General features: G+C 36.1%; 1 protein-coding gene across 2 annotated transcripts in view; it reads left to right on the forward strand.

The window, feature by feature from the left end:
- Positions 1-17813, forward strand: part of ARFGEF1 (ARF guanine nucleotide exchange factor 1) — an 85509-nt gene that overhangs the window by 50818 nt on the left and 16878 nt on the right. For both annotated transcript variants that reach the window (XM_086885765.1, XM_086885769.1), the window contains 11 exons: positions 105-213; positions 1210-1411; positions 2335-2446; positions 3652-3857; positions 3957-4041; positions 4618-4789; positions 5946-6097; positions 9332-9460; positions 12584-12742; positions 13056-13206; positions 16725-16815. In XM_086885765.1, the coding sequence (XP_086741891.1) occupies positions 105-213; positions 1210-1411; positions 2335-2446; positions 3652-3857; positions 3957-4041; positions 4618-4789; positions 5946-6097; positions 9332-9460; positions 12584-12742; positions 13056-13206; positions 16725-16815 (1568 nt within the window). The remainder of the gene's footprint in view (positions 1-104; positions 214-1209; positions 1412-2334; positions 2447-3651; positions 3858-3956; positions 4042-4617; positions 4790-5945; positions 6098-9331; positions 9461-12583; positions 12743-13055; positions 13207-16724; positions 16816-17813) is intronic.

The following is a 17813-nucleotide window of genomic DNA, read 5'->3' on the forward strand; positions in this document are numbered from 1 at the left end:
GTAAAAACTGCACCAAACTTAATGTAGTTTCACGTTTCTTGGTATGATAGTTTGAGACTAAACTCTCCAGTCCACTAATTAATTGTTTATGAAATCTTTTCCAGGAATTAAGTTTGAGAAAAAAAGGATTGGAATGCTTGGTATCGATCTTGAAATGCATGGTGGAGTGGAGTAAGGATCAATATGTAAATCCCAATTCCCAGACAACCCTTGGTAAGACATATGAGGTGTTTCTTCTGGCTTTAGTAATGAGGTGCTGCAAGACTTGAGTGTGTTCTTCCAATATTTTGAAGCTGTTAATGTCCAGACTATTTTTCCTTTGGTAGAAATATTGATAAGTGTGGTTTCATTTAAACAAGTTGTCTTAATTGTCTTTTCTTAATTGTATGAATTCCTAGAATGCTACTGTACTGAAAATGTCTAAATCCTATTATTGTCTGTATTTCTGATTTTAAATGTGTCTCAAAACTTTATTTGAAGCTCCCTAATTTTGTATAATTTCATATTGGTTAAATACCTGCTAAAGCAAGAATAGAGAGCTTTTTTTTTTTACTTATTTACTGACTATTTAAAAAAATTACTTTCTGAATATTTATTTCTACATTTTATAGCTGCAGAAGTTTGAATGTTGTAAGCCATGAAGTAACTAAATCATTACTTGTTTTAATCTTGTTTTCATCTGACCTAAGGTTATGCCAGAATTTTCTGATTAAGCACTTAAAGTTGGTAGGTAAAGTAGTAAACTTTCTGGGAGCAGTTAGTGTGCCTGTCTTTGTGAACTGAAAGCAGCAGCTCCTTGCCTAATTCTTTTAGACACTGTGATTCAGAAACTTCGAATAGTTGCTCCAGGTTAAAAGTGACACTGGATTTGAAGATAAAATAGAAAAGCTGTAGTTGGTTTTCTGAGGTGTTGGGGTTTTTTTCCCAAGTGCCTGAAGTTAGAGTTCTAATTTAAGACTTAAATTTCAGTGTGTGATGAACTGAAATAAATCTCCTTGAGATGTTGAAGTGATTTTTTAAAGTATTATTTACTTTCCTGACCAAAATAAAAGCAGAACATACATACATACATACATACATATATATATATAAGTACATAATTGAAGATAACCCTGAGTATTAGAAGCCTGCATTGAGTATTTGACATGTGATTTTTATTTCTTTTCACTGAATGTGTTTTGGACATATGTAACCCTTTCCAATTTATAGGCCAAGAAAAACCCACAGAACAGGACAACAGTGAAACCAAACACCCTGAGACAATTAACAGATATGGAAGCTTAAATTCTTTGGATTCTACTGCTTCATCAGGAATTGGCAGTTACAGCACACAGATGTCTGGCACTGACAACCCAGAGCAGTTTGAAGTCCTAAAGCAGCAAAAGGAAATAATAGAACAAGGAATTGACTTGTGAGTGCTCTTTTATCACCCATGGGAGGGTGGATTCTTTTGGAGCTATGAAGATTCCTGGGTTTTTCTTCCTTCTCCTCATAGATACTCATCTTGTGTTAGGAAAAAAACTCTGGATGTAACAGCACTTCCTCTGGTGAAAGAGTGCTGAATGGTGTCCCCTTTGGAGCCTGTCAACAGTGTTTTGTGTTAACCTAATTCCTCACAGCTAGAAGATGAGTACTCTGAATGTTTGTTCTTTTTTCTCCAGACCTGGTTGTCTAAAAATAAGGTTTTTATATTTGGATAAAAAGAACATTGAACTCGTGATCATTTGAATATGACCTGTTTTAATGTACGTGTTACTGATGAAAATGCCTATATGCTTATGCTGAGGAGACTTTATGATTAATTAACTTATCATAATTAGAACTGAAGGATAATGTAATTTCTAAGAGCAGTCTGACATGAATCTTCCATGTGATTTCATCTTTGTCACCTTAATCTCCTCGGTGAGGTCAGTTACATGCAAAAAATGAAAGTTTTCTGTCATATAGTTCTGGGACCCTGCACGAATGCGCCTTAATCCTTTAGGGCTTCAATTTCTTTCAGTTTCCTGGTTCTGTGTTTTGTATGTTTCCATTTTTACAGGCAATTAATGGACTTTTTGATTGTTTCATACAGATTAAGATAAAAAATCAACAGCATAATTGTTCTTTTCAAGATTTTTCTGTCTTTGTGGAATATTTTTTTCTTCATGAGTGCCAGAGTAAATGGGAATGGCTTATTCCCATCTAATATGCAGTTTGACAAAGGAAAAATATTTAATATGTAGATTTTTCACCATCTCATCTGAAATTCTGGATTTTTTTACTTAAGCTGGTACAACTTTGTGCATGGGTAGAAGGGTTAACTCTCATTTCGTCCTGCTCTTCATTGTACAGATTCAACAAGAAACCAAAGAGAGGGATTCAGTACCTGCAAGAACAAGGAATGCTGGGCACTACCCCTGAAGATATTGCTCAATTCTTGCATCAAGAGGAAAGATTAGATTCAGTAAGGAAACTCTTTACCCCTGATGGTTGTCTGTGCTGGTGTGTTTCTAGTAATTGCAAATCAGTTGGTAGTGTTTAGACTGTATCACATTACTGTGGAATGAAGAAAAGGAACCCTCTCTCTGTCTCTTCTAAATTTGTAAGTTCATGAAATTTGAGTTGGAGGGTGCAGTAGAGCTCTACCCTGTACTCTGTGCATTCTGTGGTTCAGAAAGGTGTAAAGCTTGAGACTGACCTACTTGAGCTGACTCAAAACTTGTACTTAGTTGCTAGTATAGCTTGAAGCAACATAGTAAATCCTATATACTTTAGTAAGGAACTGCCATAAGTATTTGTTCTTCAGAGATGGTGAAAATAATAATGTGATGCAACAACATTAAAAGCAGGTTTTTTCCACCCCAAGAGGACAGTTAGTTAATTGATATTAGTTTTTGATTTTATTTACAGCTAGCATCTGTTGCTGGACTTGGAAGGGTCCTGCAGTATCTGGGTGGGAATATCTCATATGTGTTTTCTAATATGTTAATATTGTCATGAGAAACCTAACTTTCTGAAACAGCAGTTCTCACCATTGTGCATAAAAGCAACACCCATTGGTGCCCATGTTTATAGTTGTGGCTGAAGTCACAAATTTCAGTATCAATGCTTCAAATCAAGCATCAAAACATATTTTTTAGTATCAGTTTACATATACAGGCATCTTTATCTGAGTGCATGCTCTTTTTCACTGTACTGTGTTGTGTTGTGTTGACAGTGATCACCTCAGACGTATTTGAGTACCAGCTGTTTTTTATTTGAGCATCACTTGCATCTGTTTGAGATCAGTACTCTAGGGGACAAAGTTGAGTTTAGTAAGCTTCTCATTCCTATAATGAGTTTCTTAACTACAAAAATCATCATAGCAGAGAACAATCAATAGTAATACTAACTTTGTCTTATACACATGTGTAATTCATCTAACAAGAAGATGGCATGTGAGTAGAAGCAGAGAAGGGAGAATATAGACTGATGTGTATGAGCATGTAAGAGCATTATGATGGAATATGTGGTCAAAGTGCTTTAGACAATAGAGGAGAAACAGGAGTATGTCTCAGTTAACTGCAGTACATGCTTCTCTTTTTGTAGGACATTTGACTCTGTTGTTGTTATTTATATTTATTTTTCAAATATAAATGCACTAGTTTGTCTTTCCTATTCTTATTTCAGACTCAGGTTGGGGAGTTCCTGGGAGACAATGATAAATTTAACAAAGAAGTCATGTATGCATATGTAGACCAGCACGACTTCTCAGGAAAGGATTTTGTTTCAGCTCTGCGCATGTTTCTAGAAGGATTTCGTCTACCAGGAGAAGCTCAAAAAATTGATCGCTTAATGGAGAAATTTGCTGCTAGATATTTAGAATGTAACCAAGGGTAAGGTATAGTTCTTCTTCAGAACTTTGAAAGCTGAGTAATTAGTGATAAATCCTAGTAAATTAAATTTTCTATTCTTTCTCTCCTTTTTGCCTTCAGGCAAACTCTTTTTGCTAGTGCAGATACTGCATATGTTTTAGCTTACTCAATTATCATGTTGACAACAGATCTTCACAGTCCACAGGTATGTTGCTGGAATAATTATCTGTGTAATTCATGTGACTTTCATGTAAGGCATGTGACTTTCAGGCTGTGTGACAATGTAGTTGTAAATGCTTGATGTCCAATTTAACACCAGTATGAGCGTAAGAAGTAAGGTAGTGTTACATCCGTGCATCTTTTAAGTAACAATATTATGTTTCATGGGTGTTGAGGGTTTGAAATTTTTTTGATTAGGCCTTTCTGTAACGTAGATCTCTGCTGATATGATCGATAGCTTGGTCTGTATGACAAGAAAAAGCATTTTATTAATGTATTTTTGTTCTTTTCAATGTATGTCTAATTTGATATACCTTTGATCTGTGGATCCTACCAAATGTTTGAGTGTTAGAATGTCCTCATGGCTTTATGGTATATTGTATATAATATTGTGGATTTGACAGTGTAGTCTCAGATGTGTTGAATACTTTAAAATGTCTTCTGAATCAACAGGTTTATCCTTGATAGTAACTTTTTGTGGGCTGGGCAGTTTTATAGGGAGCATTGTAACTTACGAGCTTGCCTCATTTGTTGATATTTACAGCTACTTTCTGCATTTCAGGTTAAGAACAAAATGACAAAAGAACAGTATATTAAAATGAATAGAGGTATCAATGACAGTAAAGATCTCCCTGAAGAATATTTGTCTGCTATCTATAATGAAATAGCTGGAAAGAAGATTTCAATGAAAGAAACAAAAGAATTAACAATACCCACAAAATCGAGTAAACAAAGTAAGTAGTGGCATTGTTAGCTTTCTTCAAGGGTTGGCTCTTCAGTTTCATTAAGTCCCCTGTTTTAAAACAAGAGTTGAATGAAGCAAACACCACTTACTTAACTCACAGTGGGTCTTAGTTTCTAATTTCATATCCTTTTATTTTTAACATAAATGCATGATGCTGGCCTCAAATCTGTATTAAATACAACTGCTTATTTTCATTTCCCTTTTCATCTGAATTCCTGGCAATCAGTGCATTGACCATGAAGGGGGCAGGTTTTGCTGTTGAGCAGCAGTTGCTAATAGGTACAGAGCAGGACAACACACATGCTGTGTGTGTGTGTTTTCTGTTTCTTAAGTAACTGTTGTGATTTCCTACAATAACCAATCTGTCTTCAAGTATTTTGCAATATTTGATTCTTAGGGCCCTAATTTGTGCACTTTATTATCTTTTCTTCTCTCAGATACCAGAAAAACTTTGTGTTTTGCACAGTGTGAAGATCGAGATGTTACTCACTCTACCTTTTCTACAGAGAACATTGAGAGACTTAACTTTATCCCATTATATTTGTATAATTTAAGTCCTAGAATAGCCTTATGAATGGATTACTTGCAGGAGATTTGCATCTGGGAAAAAAGAAATACTCTTGTTTTCAGTATTCATTCACTTAACATAATGTTTTATTGTCATTTTTAAAAAGATGATTATTACATGCTACTTGGATTTAACTGTCTTCATGAGATGGAGGTTCTCTTAGGGAACTGCAAAGGTTTAATGTAGTTCTTGCACTGAAAAAGGGTGTCCAGTTATTTTTACTGTTATTTTCTCTGCTGATGGATTCCTGTGAAATATCTCTTCATTTTGAATTTAGCTTAGTGGGTGTGATATTTATGCTGTTAATTGAGGTGATGGAGAAGAAATCTCTGTTGTTAAAATCTTATAATTCTATAAAGGTTTAAAAATAGTTTTCATTTCAAACACAAGTTTGCCTTAAGTTAAATTTCATCTATATTGTAAAAGAAATACGAGAAGGCTGATGTGATCATTTCAGAAAGTAAAGATAATATAAAATGCATCTGAGTATTGTACTTAATGAAAAATGTAAAATTACTATATTCCTGAAGACAGCATTACTAAAGATGGACAAATGAGAGAAAAACTGTCTTTGCAGGTGTTGCTAGTGAGAAGCAGAGGAGACTCCTATATAACTTGGAAATGGAGCAAATGGCTAAAACAGCTAAAGCTCTTATGGAGGCAGTGAGCCACGTTCAGGCCCCTTTTACTAGTGCAACACACCTGGAGCATGTGAGACCCATGTTTAAGGTGAGATACATGTTTACATAATCATGTAGAATATCACAGTTTCTTAATACAAAATGCTGTCAGGATTTATTGAAAATACTAAGGATTTGCATCTGCTGTGTTTTTCTCATTTTGTGAGTTATTTAACTTGCTACAGGAAAGAGGATTTTGAGCCTTCTAATCTAGTTTCACTTACCCTGGAATTTAAGAAGTTTCTGTGCTGATAGAAGAAGCATCTTAAAGCAATGGAGCAATTATCAGGAAAAGCTTTTATCTAATGTCTGTTGCAAATTAATACTTTAGAAAGCTAGGATTCTGGTCCAGTGTAGGGGAGGAAGCTGGACCTGTATTAAACTATTATTCTGAGCACCTGTCTCCTATTGTGTAAGTGCAAAGCTGTCTGCATCCCAAATGCCTTTTCCATAGCAGTGATTCAGATTCATAGATAAGAGTATGATCAGTAGCATACAATGCCTCAGTGTGCTCTTGGATGTGGTCTCTGGCATACCTAACTCACAGCAGTCATCTGCCATTGAGATAAATTGTTATGGCTTTACCATACACCCCTTTGTGCACTTGTTCAAGTCATGGTCCTCACATGACCCCTTTGTGAACTGCTCCAGGTAGGTAAAGTCCCAGACCACTACCACTGAATAAACAGATGGCTCCCTGGAGGGATGTGCTGTGAGGTTAGGTGGAGCTCCAGGCCCAAGAATCACAGAAACATTTAGGTTGAAATAGACTCTTAAAAGCTTTGAGTCCTGCTGTTAACCCAGTCCTGCCAAGTCCACCACTAAACTGTGACCTGAAGTGCCACATCTGCATGTCTGTTAAATGCTTCCAGGGTTGGTGCCTGTACTGCTTCCTTAGGCAGCTTGTTCCAGCTTTTGTCAACTGCATCTGTGAAGGAATTTTTCCTAATACTCAACTCCTGGTGCCACTTGAGGCCCCTTGCACTCATCCTTTCCCTTGTTACTTGGGAGAAGAGAGCAACTCCCAACTCTTTCACCAGCTCCATTGCCTTTCTCTGGACTCACTCCAGCACCTCCATGTCTTGCTTGCAGTGAGAGCCCAGAACTGAACACAGACTTCGAAGTGTGGCCTCACCAGTGCTGAGGACAGAGCACTGCCCTGGTTCTGCTGGCCACACTTGCTGGCACAAGCCAGGATGCCATTGGCCTTCTTGGTCTCCTGGGCACATTGAGGATCATTTTAAGATTGCTGTCTTTGAGGCAAACTTATGAGTTCTTTGTCACCTTATCAAAAAAACTAGCATAGTATTTGATTTGTATGGAGGAACACTAAGCACAGACCTTGTTAAAAATTTACTTTTAGGCTGTTCAAAATGTCACATAGCAGAGATGTACTATACTTTCTCTCTGATGACTTCCTGAAGGTTGAAATTAAATAATTCACATGCAGGCTTCTGTAAAATTCTTAGTGTGATTTTCTTCAAGATACCAGCCCTAATACTTCCTACCCTATCTGAAAAGTGTATTTCCAAAGTTCATTTCCAGAGGAGCAAAATGTGAAGCACCCTGGTTAAATTAACACCCCAAACGTGTTTCGTGAAGGTGCAAAAAATTTGAAGTTGTCACTTGAGGTCACTTGGAGATGTTCATGAACTAATTAAAGTACTGAGGACAGTGGTGTAATCTATTGAACAGAGGGTCCTCTTTTCAAAAATAAGTGAGAACTGTGGAATTTGAGTACTTAATTTCACATTTTTTATTTAGACTTAAATATTCAGCAAAAAATTTACGAATTTCAGGGTATCTTACCCATTGATGTCCATATAAAATTAATCATTGTAACTGTGTTTACAGATACATTGGCTAAATTTTTAAAACAGCAAAAATTCACTTTATGCAACTATCTAAGCAGTCCAAAATTGATTGTCTGGTTTTGAGACTTGACTTTCACCTCTAAGAACAAAACAGCCCACTAATAACAGCATATATCTAGTTACAAAGCACAATATAGAGACCATCAGATAGTTCTTAAGAAATTATTTCAGTTTTCTGATTTTTTAAGATTAGTTAAGGTAAGTTTCAATAGCAGTGAAAATTAGGAAGGCAGGGGGAAAAAGCTTACATTTCTGATCAAAAAATGATAGAATAGTTCAGGTTAGAAGGGACCTTTAAAGCTCATACAATAAGGAATGAAATCCTGAATCTGTGAATTCATCCAATGCCTTCAGCACTATCCCACAGTTATGGTTTGGTATATGCAAGCTTTAAATGCTCTTTGAAGGTAGTGCTTTTGGAGTTGCTGGTTTAAATGAAACTAAAGCTCTGTGATGCATCATTTTATTATGAAATTAAGTGTGAAATCTATTGCTCCTTGCTGTGCCCATTGACTCTGTATTTCATCTGGGGTGACTTCAGGTAAAACTATTTCTGAAATCATTCTGGGTTCTGTGGTGTTTCCTCTCCATAATCCCATGCAGCTACCGCAGCTATGGTTCTGGTTTTTTCTGCCTTTGGGAGAGGGAGCCTTGACCACAAGGGAAGGACTATGTAGACTCTCTTGCAGTAATTTTAGTTTATTATTATTTTATTGTAACCACAGTGCCACCTAAGGCAAGAGCAGTGGGAAACATCAATAGTGGCTTAGGTACAAAAAGATGGCGAGATAAGGGTAACAAAATGAGTAGTAGAGAGATAAGGCAACGATCATGTCCTAGATTTTTGTTGTTGTTGGCTTACCATAATTTTAGTGTGATTAATAAAGTCTGCCTTACTTTCACTACCTTCCTTTTTTTTTTTTTTTTTCTGGTGTTATTTGGATAAGCTAGTCTTACTTAAATATGTACTTCTCATCATAAATCTGTTATATGGTGAGTTGGTTATCACAATAACTGTTAACTCTGTTTTTCAGTGTGCAAAGATAAAAGTCATCCTGGAAATGCTAAAACTGTACAAGATACCTAACTGACATAGCTTTAGGGTTTGGTTTTTACAACTATTTGAAGCTGGCTGTATGTTTGTTGCTGAGGGAGAGGACAAGTGTTTTTGAGGAGAGCTCTGCTCTACATTACTTCTACCTCAGTCTATGTCTCATGTGTCTTCTAACCACACTATACTATTATGTGTCTCATGTCTGTATATTCTGTTTCCTTTTTGTCAAAAGACAGCTTCAAAGTTGATTATGAAGTTAAGAATAGAATTTACACTGCAGCAAGATGGTGAAATTAAGCATTCCCTTCAAGTACCAACAATTGCTAATAAAACACTTACTTTGCATACATTCCAGTTGGCATGGACACCTTTCCTGGCTGCATTCAGTGTGGGTCTACAGGACTGTGATGACACCGAAGTTGCCTCTCTTTGTTTGGAGGGTATACGATGTGCAATCCGGATTGCTTGCATTTTCAACATTCAGGTAAAAAATGTCAGATTGAGACGATACTTTGATTTATGTACCAGAAAAATGTTAGTGGGGTTCCAGGAGTCCTTGCTGCTGAAGCTGTGCACTGAAATACCGAGAGGCTGCCTGATTCTTTCATTGCTGTTTCATCTGAAATTTGACTGGAAGTGTAAATTAAGTGACCTTTATTTTTCTTGGTGTTTTGTGGTGAGTGCTTCCATGCCTCTGCACTGAATGTTTGTTTCCCTAGGAATTGACTACTTTTATGTCGAAGTATTTTATTTCTAGCATTGTTACAAAGCTGTTTAGATGTGTTGTGTTTTATAAAATGAGTCTCTCTGTCCTGTAAAATAGTATCTCTGTGAACTGTATTTGAAATATTGTTCTCAACTTCAGAGAGATTATATTAATCCAAGATGTCTATAAATGGATTAACACTTACAGCACTGGAAATGGCATTCCTGATGTAATGAATGAATGGATCTTGCATTAAGTGCAATGCCAAGAATGCCAGACACTCTGGCTCCAGAGGGCAATGGTGATTAAACATGGGCTCTTTTTGGCTTTTGTTTTTCTATTTAGAAACGGTTGGTAGGGAAGGTACAATTATGTTATTGTAGATTATTAGTTAATAAATGGAATACTGGTCTGCCAGTGTTATAAGTGTTGTAGCTGAAGAGAGAGGCTAGCAAAATCCATATGTTTGGCATTGTGTTATTTCATGTGTATGTTGAAAACACTTACCAAGAGAACACAAACCAACACAAAAACCAACTGTATAAGACTAAGTAGAAGATATTGAAATATAATAAAATAGAGAATGCTTTCCTTCCTTCTTCTCTTGCACTTGTCTTTGGCAAGTTAGGTAACTTTTTATACCACTAATGTAGAAAGACACATCAGGACTTGTGATACAGTTACTTAAAAAAGCCCATTTGAGATCATGTGAGGTTTCTTTCCTCTGTTTTTCCACTTAATTTTTGCACAACCACCTGCCCCCAAGCTGAACAGACTTAAAAATTTGATTAACAAAGCCTTCCCTGGAGCCTGCAGATGTTCAGTGAAACACACTCCGGTTACTTTTGTTTCTAAGCTGCAAAAGTGGAACTGGTACCAATACCAGTTTCAGTAGCTGCAGAGTTTAGTTTCTAGTCCTGCAATGGTCAGCCTTGCATAGCGAGAGCAAGGACATGTTTGCTCTAGGATCCCTATGACTCAGTTGTACCCTTCCATTGGCCTGGGACATGATTGGATGTCTTCCAAAAAACAGTTTTTAAATTTCAGAAAATGGGAAAGTTTGCTTTTACATTTTCAGTATAAACCTTATTACTGCTTCATTTTCTGTGGAAACTGTTTTGTTGATATAATTAAAAACAGTACTGGTTTGTTGATTATTTCAATATTACAGGATGATTCCAGTTCACAAGGTCTTGATTAGATGGGATATTGTCTGGCTGCAGACACCAGATAGCTCTGGTGGTTTGAAGGAGACTGGCACATCTGTACTTTAGCTTTAAGATTTTACTTTAGACTTAAGGGTCTCTTCTGTTGGAATGAAGTTTTTCCTCGTGTGCTTAACCAGTGATGGCAACTTTACAGTTTTCATAGTGTAAATGTACAGAAATTAAGATTGGTGTCTATTAAGAGTTTACATTTGCTTACACACCTTGAGAGATAATGGAGGGACCTGTATGCCTTTAATTTTAAGAAAAATTCCAAAGTGCACAATATAGTTGAAGTTTATGCATGTTCACCTCTAAAACTTCAATTATAGATTCTGGTTTTAATTATTTATGCCTTTAATCTTAGACTTGTCACACAGTCTGACTTTTGTCTTTAAGCATCTGAGACAAGGTATGCATCAAAAGGATGTACTTAATCTGCTTATATCATTAGGTTAAAATTTCTGAGTGATAGACACATTATTTAGTTGTTTGTCTTCTGCTTTAGGAGAAGCTGAGAAAAAAAGGGGAGGGGGGAATACCTGTGTGAATGAGTAGAACTGAAAGCATTTTGGGTTTTTTGGAAGATACACAGTTTGTAGATTCTAAAGATTCATTGCTTAGTACTTAGTACTAGCTTTGAGACTTCATTTTTCTGTGCTTCTGCATCATTTTCTGTTCCTTTGCCAGCATACCTTGCAGTAGTGGTTTGAATGTGGCAGCTATAGTGTGATCAGTGGCTCAGTGGCAATATTTCCCTTCTACCATATTCCACCGTTGTGGTGTTCATGTTTTCTCTGTGGAGTCCCATTCTTCCTGGAGTTTTTTGTTAATATTTTGTATCTGTCTGCTTTCCATGCTCAATGATTTTTTACTTAAAAACAGCCCTAAATATCCAAACAGTTAAATATATTTCATAATTGTCATTTGTTTATCTGGTGTACAACCATTTCACTTTACAGCATTCACTTTATACATAACAGAAGAACAAATGCACTTGTGGGCTCAACTGTAATCCACTTTTTACCATTGTTCATGGTAAATGTTCATGTGAGATCTGAGGAGTTCCCTTTGTTGCTTATAGATACCATACACATAAAAATTGGGTAACTGGGTAGAATTTTCTTTTGTGAGGTCTGTCTAGATTATGGTCACTTGCTGTTTACCCATGACACTTGCTTCAGAAACTTCTGTGGTGCTCCAAATGATGTGGATTAAATCAAATAGCTTTTGAGAAATTCCATGGAATTGTCATAACAGGCCATTTAGATACATTTTTTAGATTTTGCTGACAAAAAATGCGTAAACTTAAATGAGTCTGCTAAAGGCAGCATTTTCAGATTAGGTCTGAGTATAGTACAAGAATATTGAAAGCTAGGCTAAGTAGCAACATTGCTTCTGAAACAACATCCTGTTTTCCCCAAAAAAGATCAAACCAGAAACTTAAATGCAACTTTTGCATTCTATGCTGTCAGACATTACACTTCTTGTTCCTAAACCAGAAGGACCCTGATTTCATCCTACAGATATCTTCTTACTGGTGCAGAACTTGATATATTTTCACTATGCTTTGGAAATTCAGTTCTAGGAAGAGAAAGGTATATTGTATAGTTGATGAAATCACAGAGATTGCGCTAAGAACAAAAAATGGCAAAAATATTTATGAGATATTTGTTTCTTTCCCTCTCGTTTGTAGCTTGAAAGAGATGCCTATGTTCAAGCATTAGCAAGATTTACATTGCTTACAGTGAGTTCTGGTATTACTGAAATGAAGCAGAAGAATATTGACACCATTAAAACTCTCATCACGGTGGCTCATACAGATGGAAACTATTTAGGAAATTCCTGGCATGAGGTACGAGTCATTTCTATTTAAACTGTACAAAAGCATGTTCACTGATTTTTCAGCACCGTAGTCTGCTTACTTGTGGGATTTAGGTTAGTGCTGCATGTATAGTTTTGTTGCATACATTATGCAGCTAATTAAAGTAGTAAAACATGCCTAAGTGAGAAATAAAACTGTGAGAGACAAATCCAGTACTATTTAAATTAATATTCATTTTAGACAAAAGAACAGATTTTCTGACCTCAAGTGTTTAGAGTTTTTTTCTTCTAAAGATCTTTACCTGCTTTTTGTTGGTAAACAACTTCTTTATTCTCTGGAATAGATTCTGAAATGCATCAGTCAACTTGAACTGGCACAGTTAATAGGAACTGGAGTAAAACCTCGCTACATCTCAGGGACAGTGCGCGGCAGGGAAGGTTCTTTTACTGGAACAAAAGATCAGGCACCTGATGAATTTGTGGGGCTGGGACTGGGTAAGTAATGCAAATATGAAATATTTCATTTAACTGGTTTTGTTCAGAGAACTAATTAAATTTATTCTGTGTTTTTATGTGAGGTTCTGACAAAAGACCATGAAGTAGTCCTTGTAAAACTTACGCTTTGACTAGATGTATTCCAATTTCTGGAATATTTAGTTTGCTCTGTTATTATTGCTGGGGTGGAAAATTTAAGATGATTATATATATTATTCACTTCTATTAAAATATAGCTTTCCAACTAAGAATGGATTGCAGATGGTATGACCAGATTTAATAATATTGCAACATTAGTGTGCCAAGTATTTTACCAAGCAAGTAAGTCAGTATGTGTAGGTTAAGCATCTGTTGTGGAGCTTTGTGAGACACACACAGAATTCAAACCAAGTGGGAGATGAATTTAGCTTAAATTCTGAAATTCCATTTCTTTCCTATTCTGGTTACTTCAGTACTGAGTAAGTGCCTTTTTTAGGCTTGAGCACCAAAATATACTGCAAAAAATGAGATGTTTCTTATCTTCTTATAAAAGTATAAGACTTACCTTAAATTTATCTTTAGAAGGTTTGGGATTTTTTTTATTTGTTTGTTTTAAATGGGAACACAGTTAAAGATATACAGGTGTAGGATATAGGACATTAAAAAACTCTGGAAACATCGAAGTATGTATATAAGTGTTTTTGACTATGAGAAAGTTTCAGTTACAGTGTGATGCTCAGTGTCTCCTGCCTTTTTGAACTTCACCAACAGCCAAACAAGCCTCAGTTTTTCGTGTAACTTTTTTTTTGAGTAATATTAATTTCCTATTTCCCCTGATCTTAGCTCCCAAACTAGTCCTAATAATTCATCTTTGTGTTCTCCTCAGACAGTTTTTCTTCTTCTACAGTCATTCCTTTTATTTCCCTTCTGCTCCCCTTTGGCCTGCCTCTCTGTACTCCCCTCACCTTGCCAAAAATTGATGAAGGGAAAACTTAGGCCTGGAAATCAATGAGTCTGCCAACATCTCATATTCTGAGCTTCTTCCTGCCCTTTCAATATGCATCCTTCAGTTTAGTGTTCCCTGATGACCTGTGCAACTTGGCTACATCCAAATGCTGGCAGTTTCTCTATGCTGCAGTGACTGGCCTTTAAAGGTTTAAAGTCCTCATAACTCAAGAATGTAAATGGTTTTCAGGTGTCTCTAAATCATACTTACCAGTCATTGGTATAGGTCCAGCTCATAAAGACCTTTTGCTGCTGTCAGCTACATTTCTAGGGAAAACAGTTTATGCCCCAGTGCATAAAATGTTTTTCTCTGAATCAAAATTTTGGAATGCTTGTTACAGTGCACATATGGAAACTTCACCATTTTCTTCTATTTTTTTCTTTTTTTTTTTTCTTTTTTTTTTTTTAATATTGTTGCTTCAATCTTATAGGAAAATGCTTAACTTGGTTTTCATGCACTAAGGGGCTGTTAGAACATTTTCTCAACTGTTTTAGTTATTTTACTTCTTTCCATAAATCCTTTTTTGCAGATAGGTTCATCTTCCATGATTACTCCAAAGTATGCATTGTAACTACAGGTTTCAAAGGAGCTTTCTAGAAAGCTAAATTCCTTTAAAGAATATGCAATGTGTATGTCCTTATACACAGACACATATTTTACAGGAAAATAGTTGTTTAGAGTGAGTGAAGCTGCAGTCTGGTGACACAGAAGCTCCATCTTTCAGACCTACTAGCAAAATCAGATGTGGATAAGCAGTAGCACTCAGTCTTCTTGGTAAAGTTCTGTTATGTTTTCTAAGATAACAAAGATCAATGAAACCAGACGCAAAAGCTCCTTTGCTCATTTATTGACTCAGCAAGGATTCAGGTGTGGCTGTTCAGGCATCTGCATTCAAAAGTTGTCATCTCTTGTATTACCTTCCTGTTGTGACCCTTTTTGTTGTTGTTGTTGTACTTGGAAATTCAAAACATCACAAGCATCGGGGTTGTAAAAGTAAATGAATAAGCATCTAGTCTATTTCTCCTTTGGTAGGAATGTTGCCTTACTTGGAATTGTAATTGTGAAATTCACATTTCTTCTATGTCAATTTCTGTTCACGAAGTTGGAAGACAAAACCTGCTGCTGTGAGTAGGTCATAGCCAAAGTGTACTTCCTGGGTAACCAGAAATCCTCGTTGAACAGTGGGAATCTGAGGAGTCTCTTTTTTGTAAAGCTGTTATGTAACTGACTCCTGTGTTTCATTGTGAAAGATTTCACAGCTGTTAGAGTCTAAGTCTCCTGTCTGTTTAGGTTTTCAAGCTTTGCATTACAAATCCTGTGATCACAAGGAATTCTCATGTAAACTCTTGGAGTTGGTTAAGGTTTTGACTCCTTGGAAATAGCTCTTCAAATTCTCCTCACAGTCAGCTGCTCGTTTGCTGTGTTTCTTACCTGACTCGTTAGCAAGATTCAAGCTAATTGACACTGGCAGCTTGTGTGCTTACAAGAGAAGTCTTGACCAAACCCAGTGGTATTATAAATTGCTAAGATACAAGTGTGAGGGTACATATGTATGTACAGAGAAGTTGTTCCATAAATGCCCTAGGAAAGTACTTCAGGTGGGTCAGGTTATATAGATTTGACAGCCATCTCCAGCCGCCTTCCAAGTGGGGATGAAGCACATCAAGACAGAGGCAGGCTGAATATGAGAAGCTTTTCTCTCAGCAAACCTCTGAGAACAGAACTACTTGCCTCTTTCAGTCTCCTTTTCTATATTGCTGGGGGGAAAAAAAGCCCTGAATACAGGGTATGTGGAATTACCCAGAGTGGTTGCAAGATTCCTGCTCTTTTTTTGATGGTAGTTCAAGGGAAGATTGGATTTTGCTAAAAATTTCGGGATTTTTCTCACTGCAAAGTTAGCAGTTTCTTCATATGAACATTCCCAGATGTGGGTTACAGTTTCCATCCTCGGAAATAAATAAATGCTATTTTTATTTGTAGATATTTCTCACTATTTTGGGGTGATAATTTTGCTGTAATTGAGATGTAGCTTAAAGATGGAGTTTTGGTGGAAGCTCTTCTTTCTGAATGAGAAGAAATAAAATTTTTTGGGATGGATTTACTCTCTTGATGGTAATTAAGTGTGAAAAATTCTCCTCTAAGCTATATTCTCAGTCATATATTGTGTGTTCTAAGTGGCAAGATTTCCAAAGGTTGATTGAAAAATGGAGGAAAAAAAAGGTGATTCTTGTGGGGTTTATTTCTTTCATTTGTATCTGTTGCTCTAAATGTGGACAGTTTTTGGGGACTAATATAATTTATATATGGATAGAGAAGAATAATTAGGTCATTAGGATAATTAGGACTTACACCAACATGCAACTGTTCACTGAGATGACCAGCTCATGCAAGGGAAATTCATAATGTACTTCCCTTTTTTGTGAATTAAAAATATATTTAATTATACTGGTAGTGGCACAACTTTTCTTCTTCTTTGTTCCCAACCCATTCTATATTCTTTCTTACCCATTTTTCAATTTTTTTTTCATTGTAGTTGGTGGAAATGTGGATTGGAAGCAGATAGCAAGTATTCAGGAATCCATTGGTGAAACTAGCTCCCAAAGCGTTGTTGTTGCTGTAGACAGGTACTGTATAAAATTGATTGTTTCCATCTGAAATTTTTTTAAGCAGTATTTGAATACCTTGTGCTAAGAAAATGACCTTCTTTATTTGGAAAAGAGTACATAAAAACTACCATAAAGAAGTGCTTTTCAGTTGGGGGTGGGGGCAGATTTTTTTTTTTTTTTGGATCATGGGTGTTTCTGAAAGAGGGAGCAGAATGAAGATTACGTAATAAGCTTTTTTACTGATAAAAAAGTTACTAAAGAAGACTTGAATAAAGAATGAAGTCTGCTGTAGTGTCTGTTGAATCTTGATTTACTGTATATAGTAATAGATAGCAAATCTCATTTTGTCTTTGTACTGAGGACATTGTCAGACCCTTTTTCTCCTAAATTTAATTACTGACTCCCTGCTTTCCTCTAGGTTATGTAGATGATGTCTGAAATGACCAAAATTATTATTCCAGTCTTCCGTTCTATGAATCACATTTATTTTAACGGGATTTGGCTAGGCAGAATACATATTGTGAGCATTCCCTATTTATATCCTACAGTAGCGATCAGACCAAAGTGTTCATGGGTCTTGCTTGCTCAGCATATAAGAGATCAGAACATATAATTTTCTTAATGGTTGTCAAAATTGATGAAGAGGTATCATTTTGAAGGCTTACAAACACTTCTGTGGTTGAAATACAGGCGGTAAGATGGATGTCAGTTCAATGAAAAGTTGTCTTGAAGTAAAATCACATCAGGTGCACTGGAAGCTTGATGTCAAACATGTAATAGATGTTTAAGTTTGCAGTGTCCCTCCCTGCTTCATAATGGGAAGTGTTTCAAATATCTACTTGTCATGACAAATGGATATTGTGTACTCTGGAGATGTTTGAGTTCTGTATTTGGATCAGGGATGATAGAAGCTGACAGTATTCTCACTATGTCTTTACATTACTAACTGTTTTTAAATAAATAAAGGTAATCAGAGACTGTCTATATATCATTGAGGAAAACAAGACAAGGAAACT

This window comes from Cyanistes caeruleus, chromosome 1 (genome assembly GCF_971803275.1).
Source record: "Cyanistes caeruleus chromosome 1, bCyaCae1.hap1.1, whole genome shotgun sequence".
Taxonomy (NCBI): Eukaryota; Metazoa; Chordata; class Aves; order Passeriformes; family Paridae; genus Cyanistes; species Cyanistes caeruleus.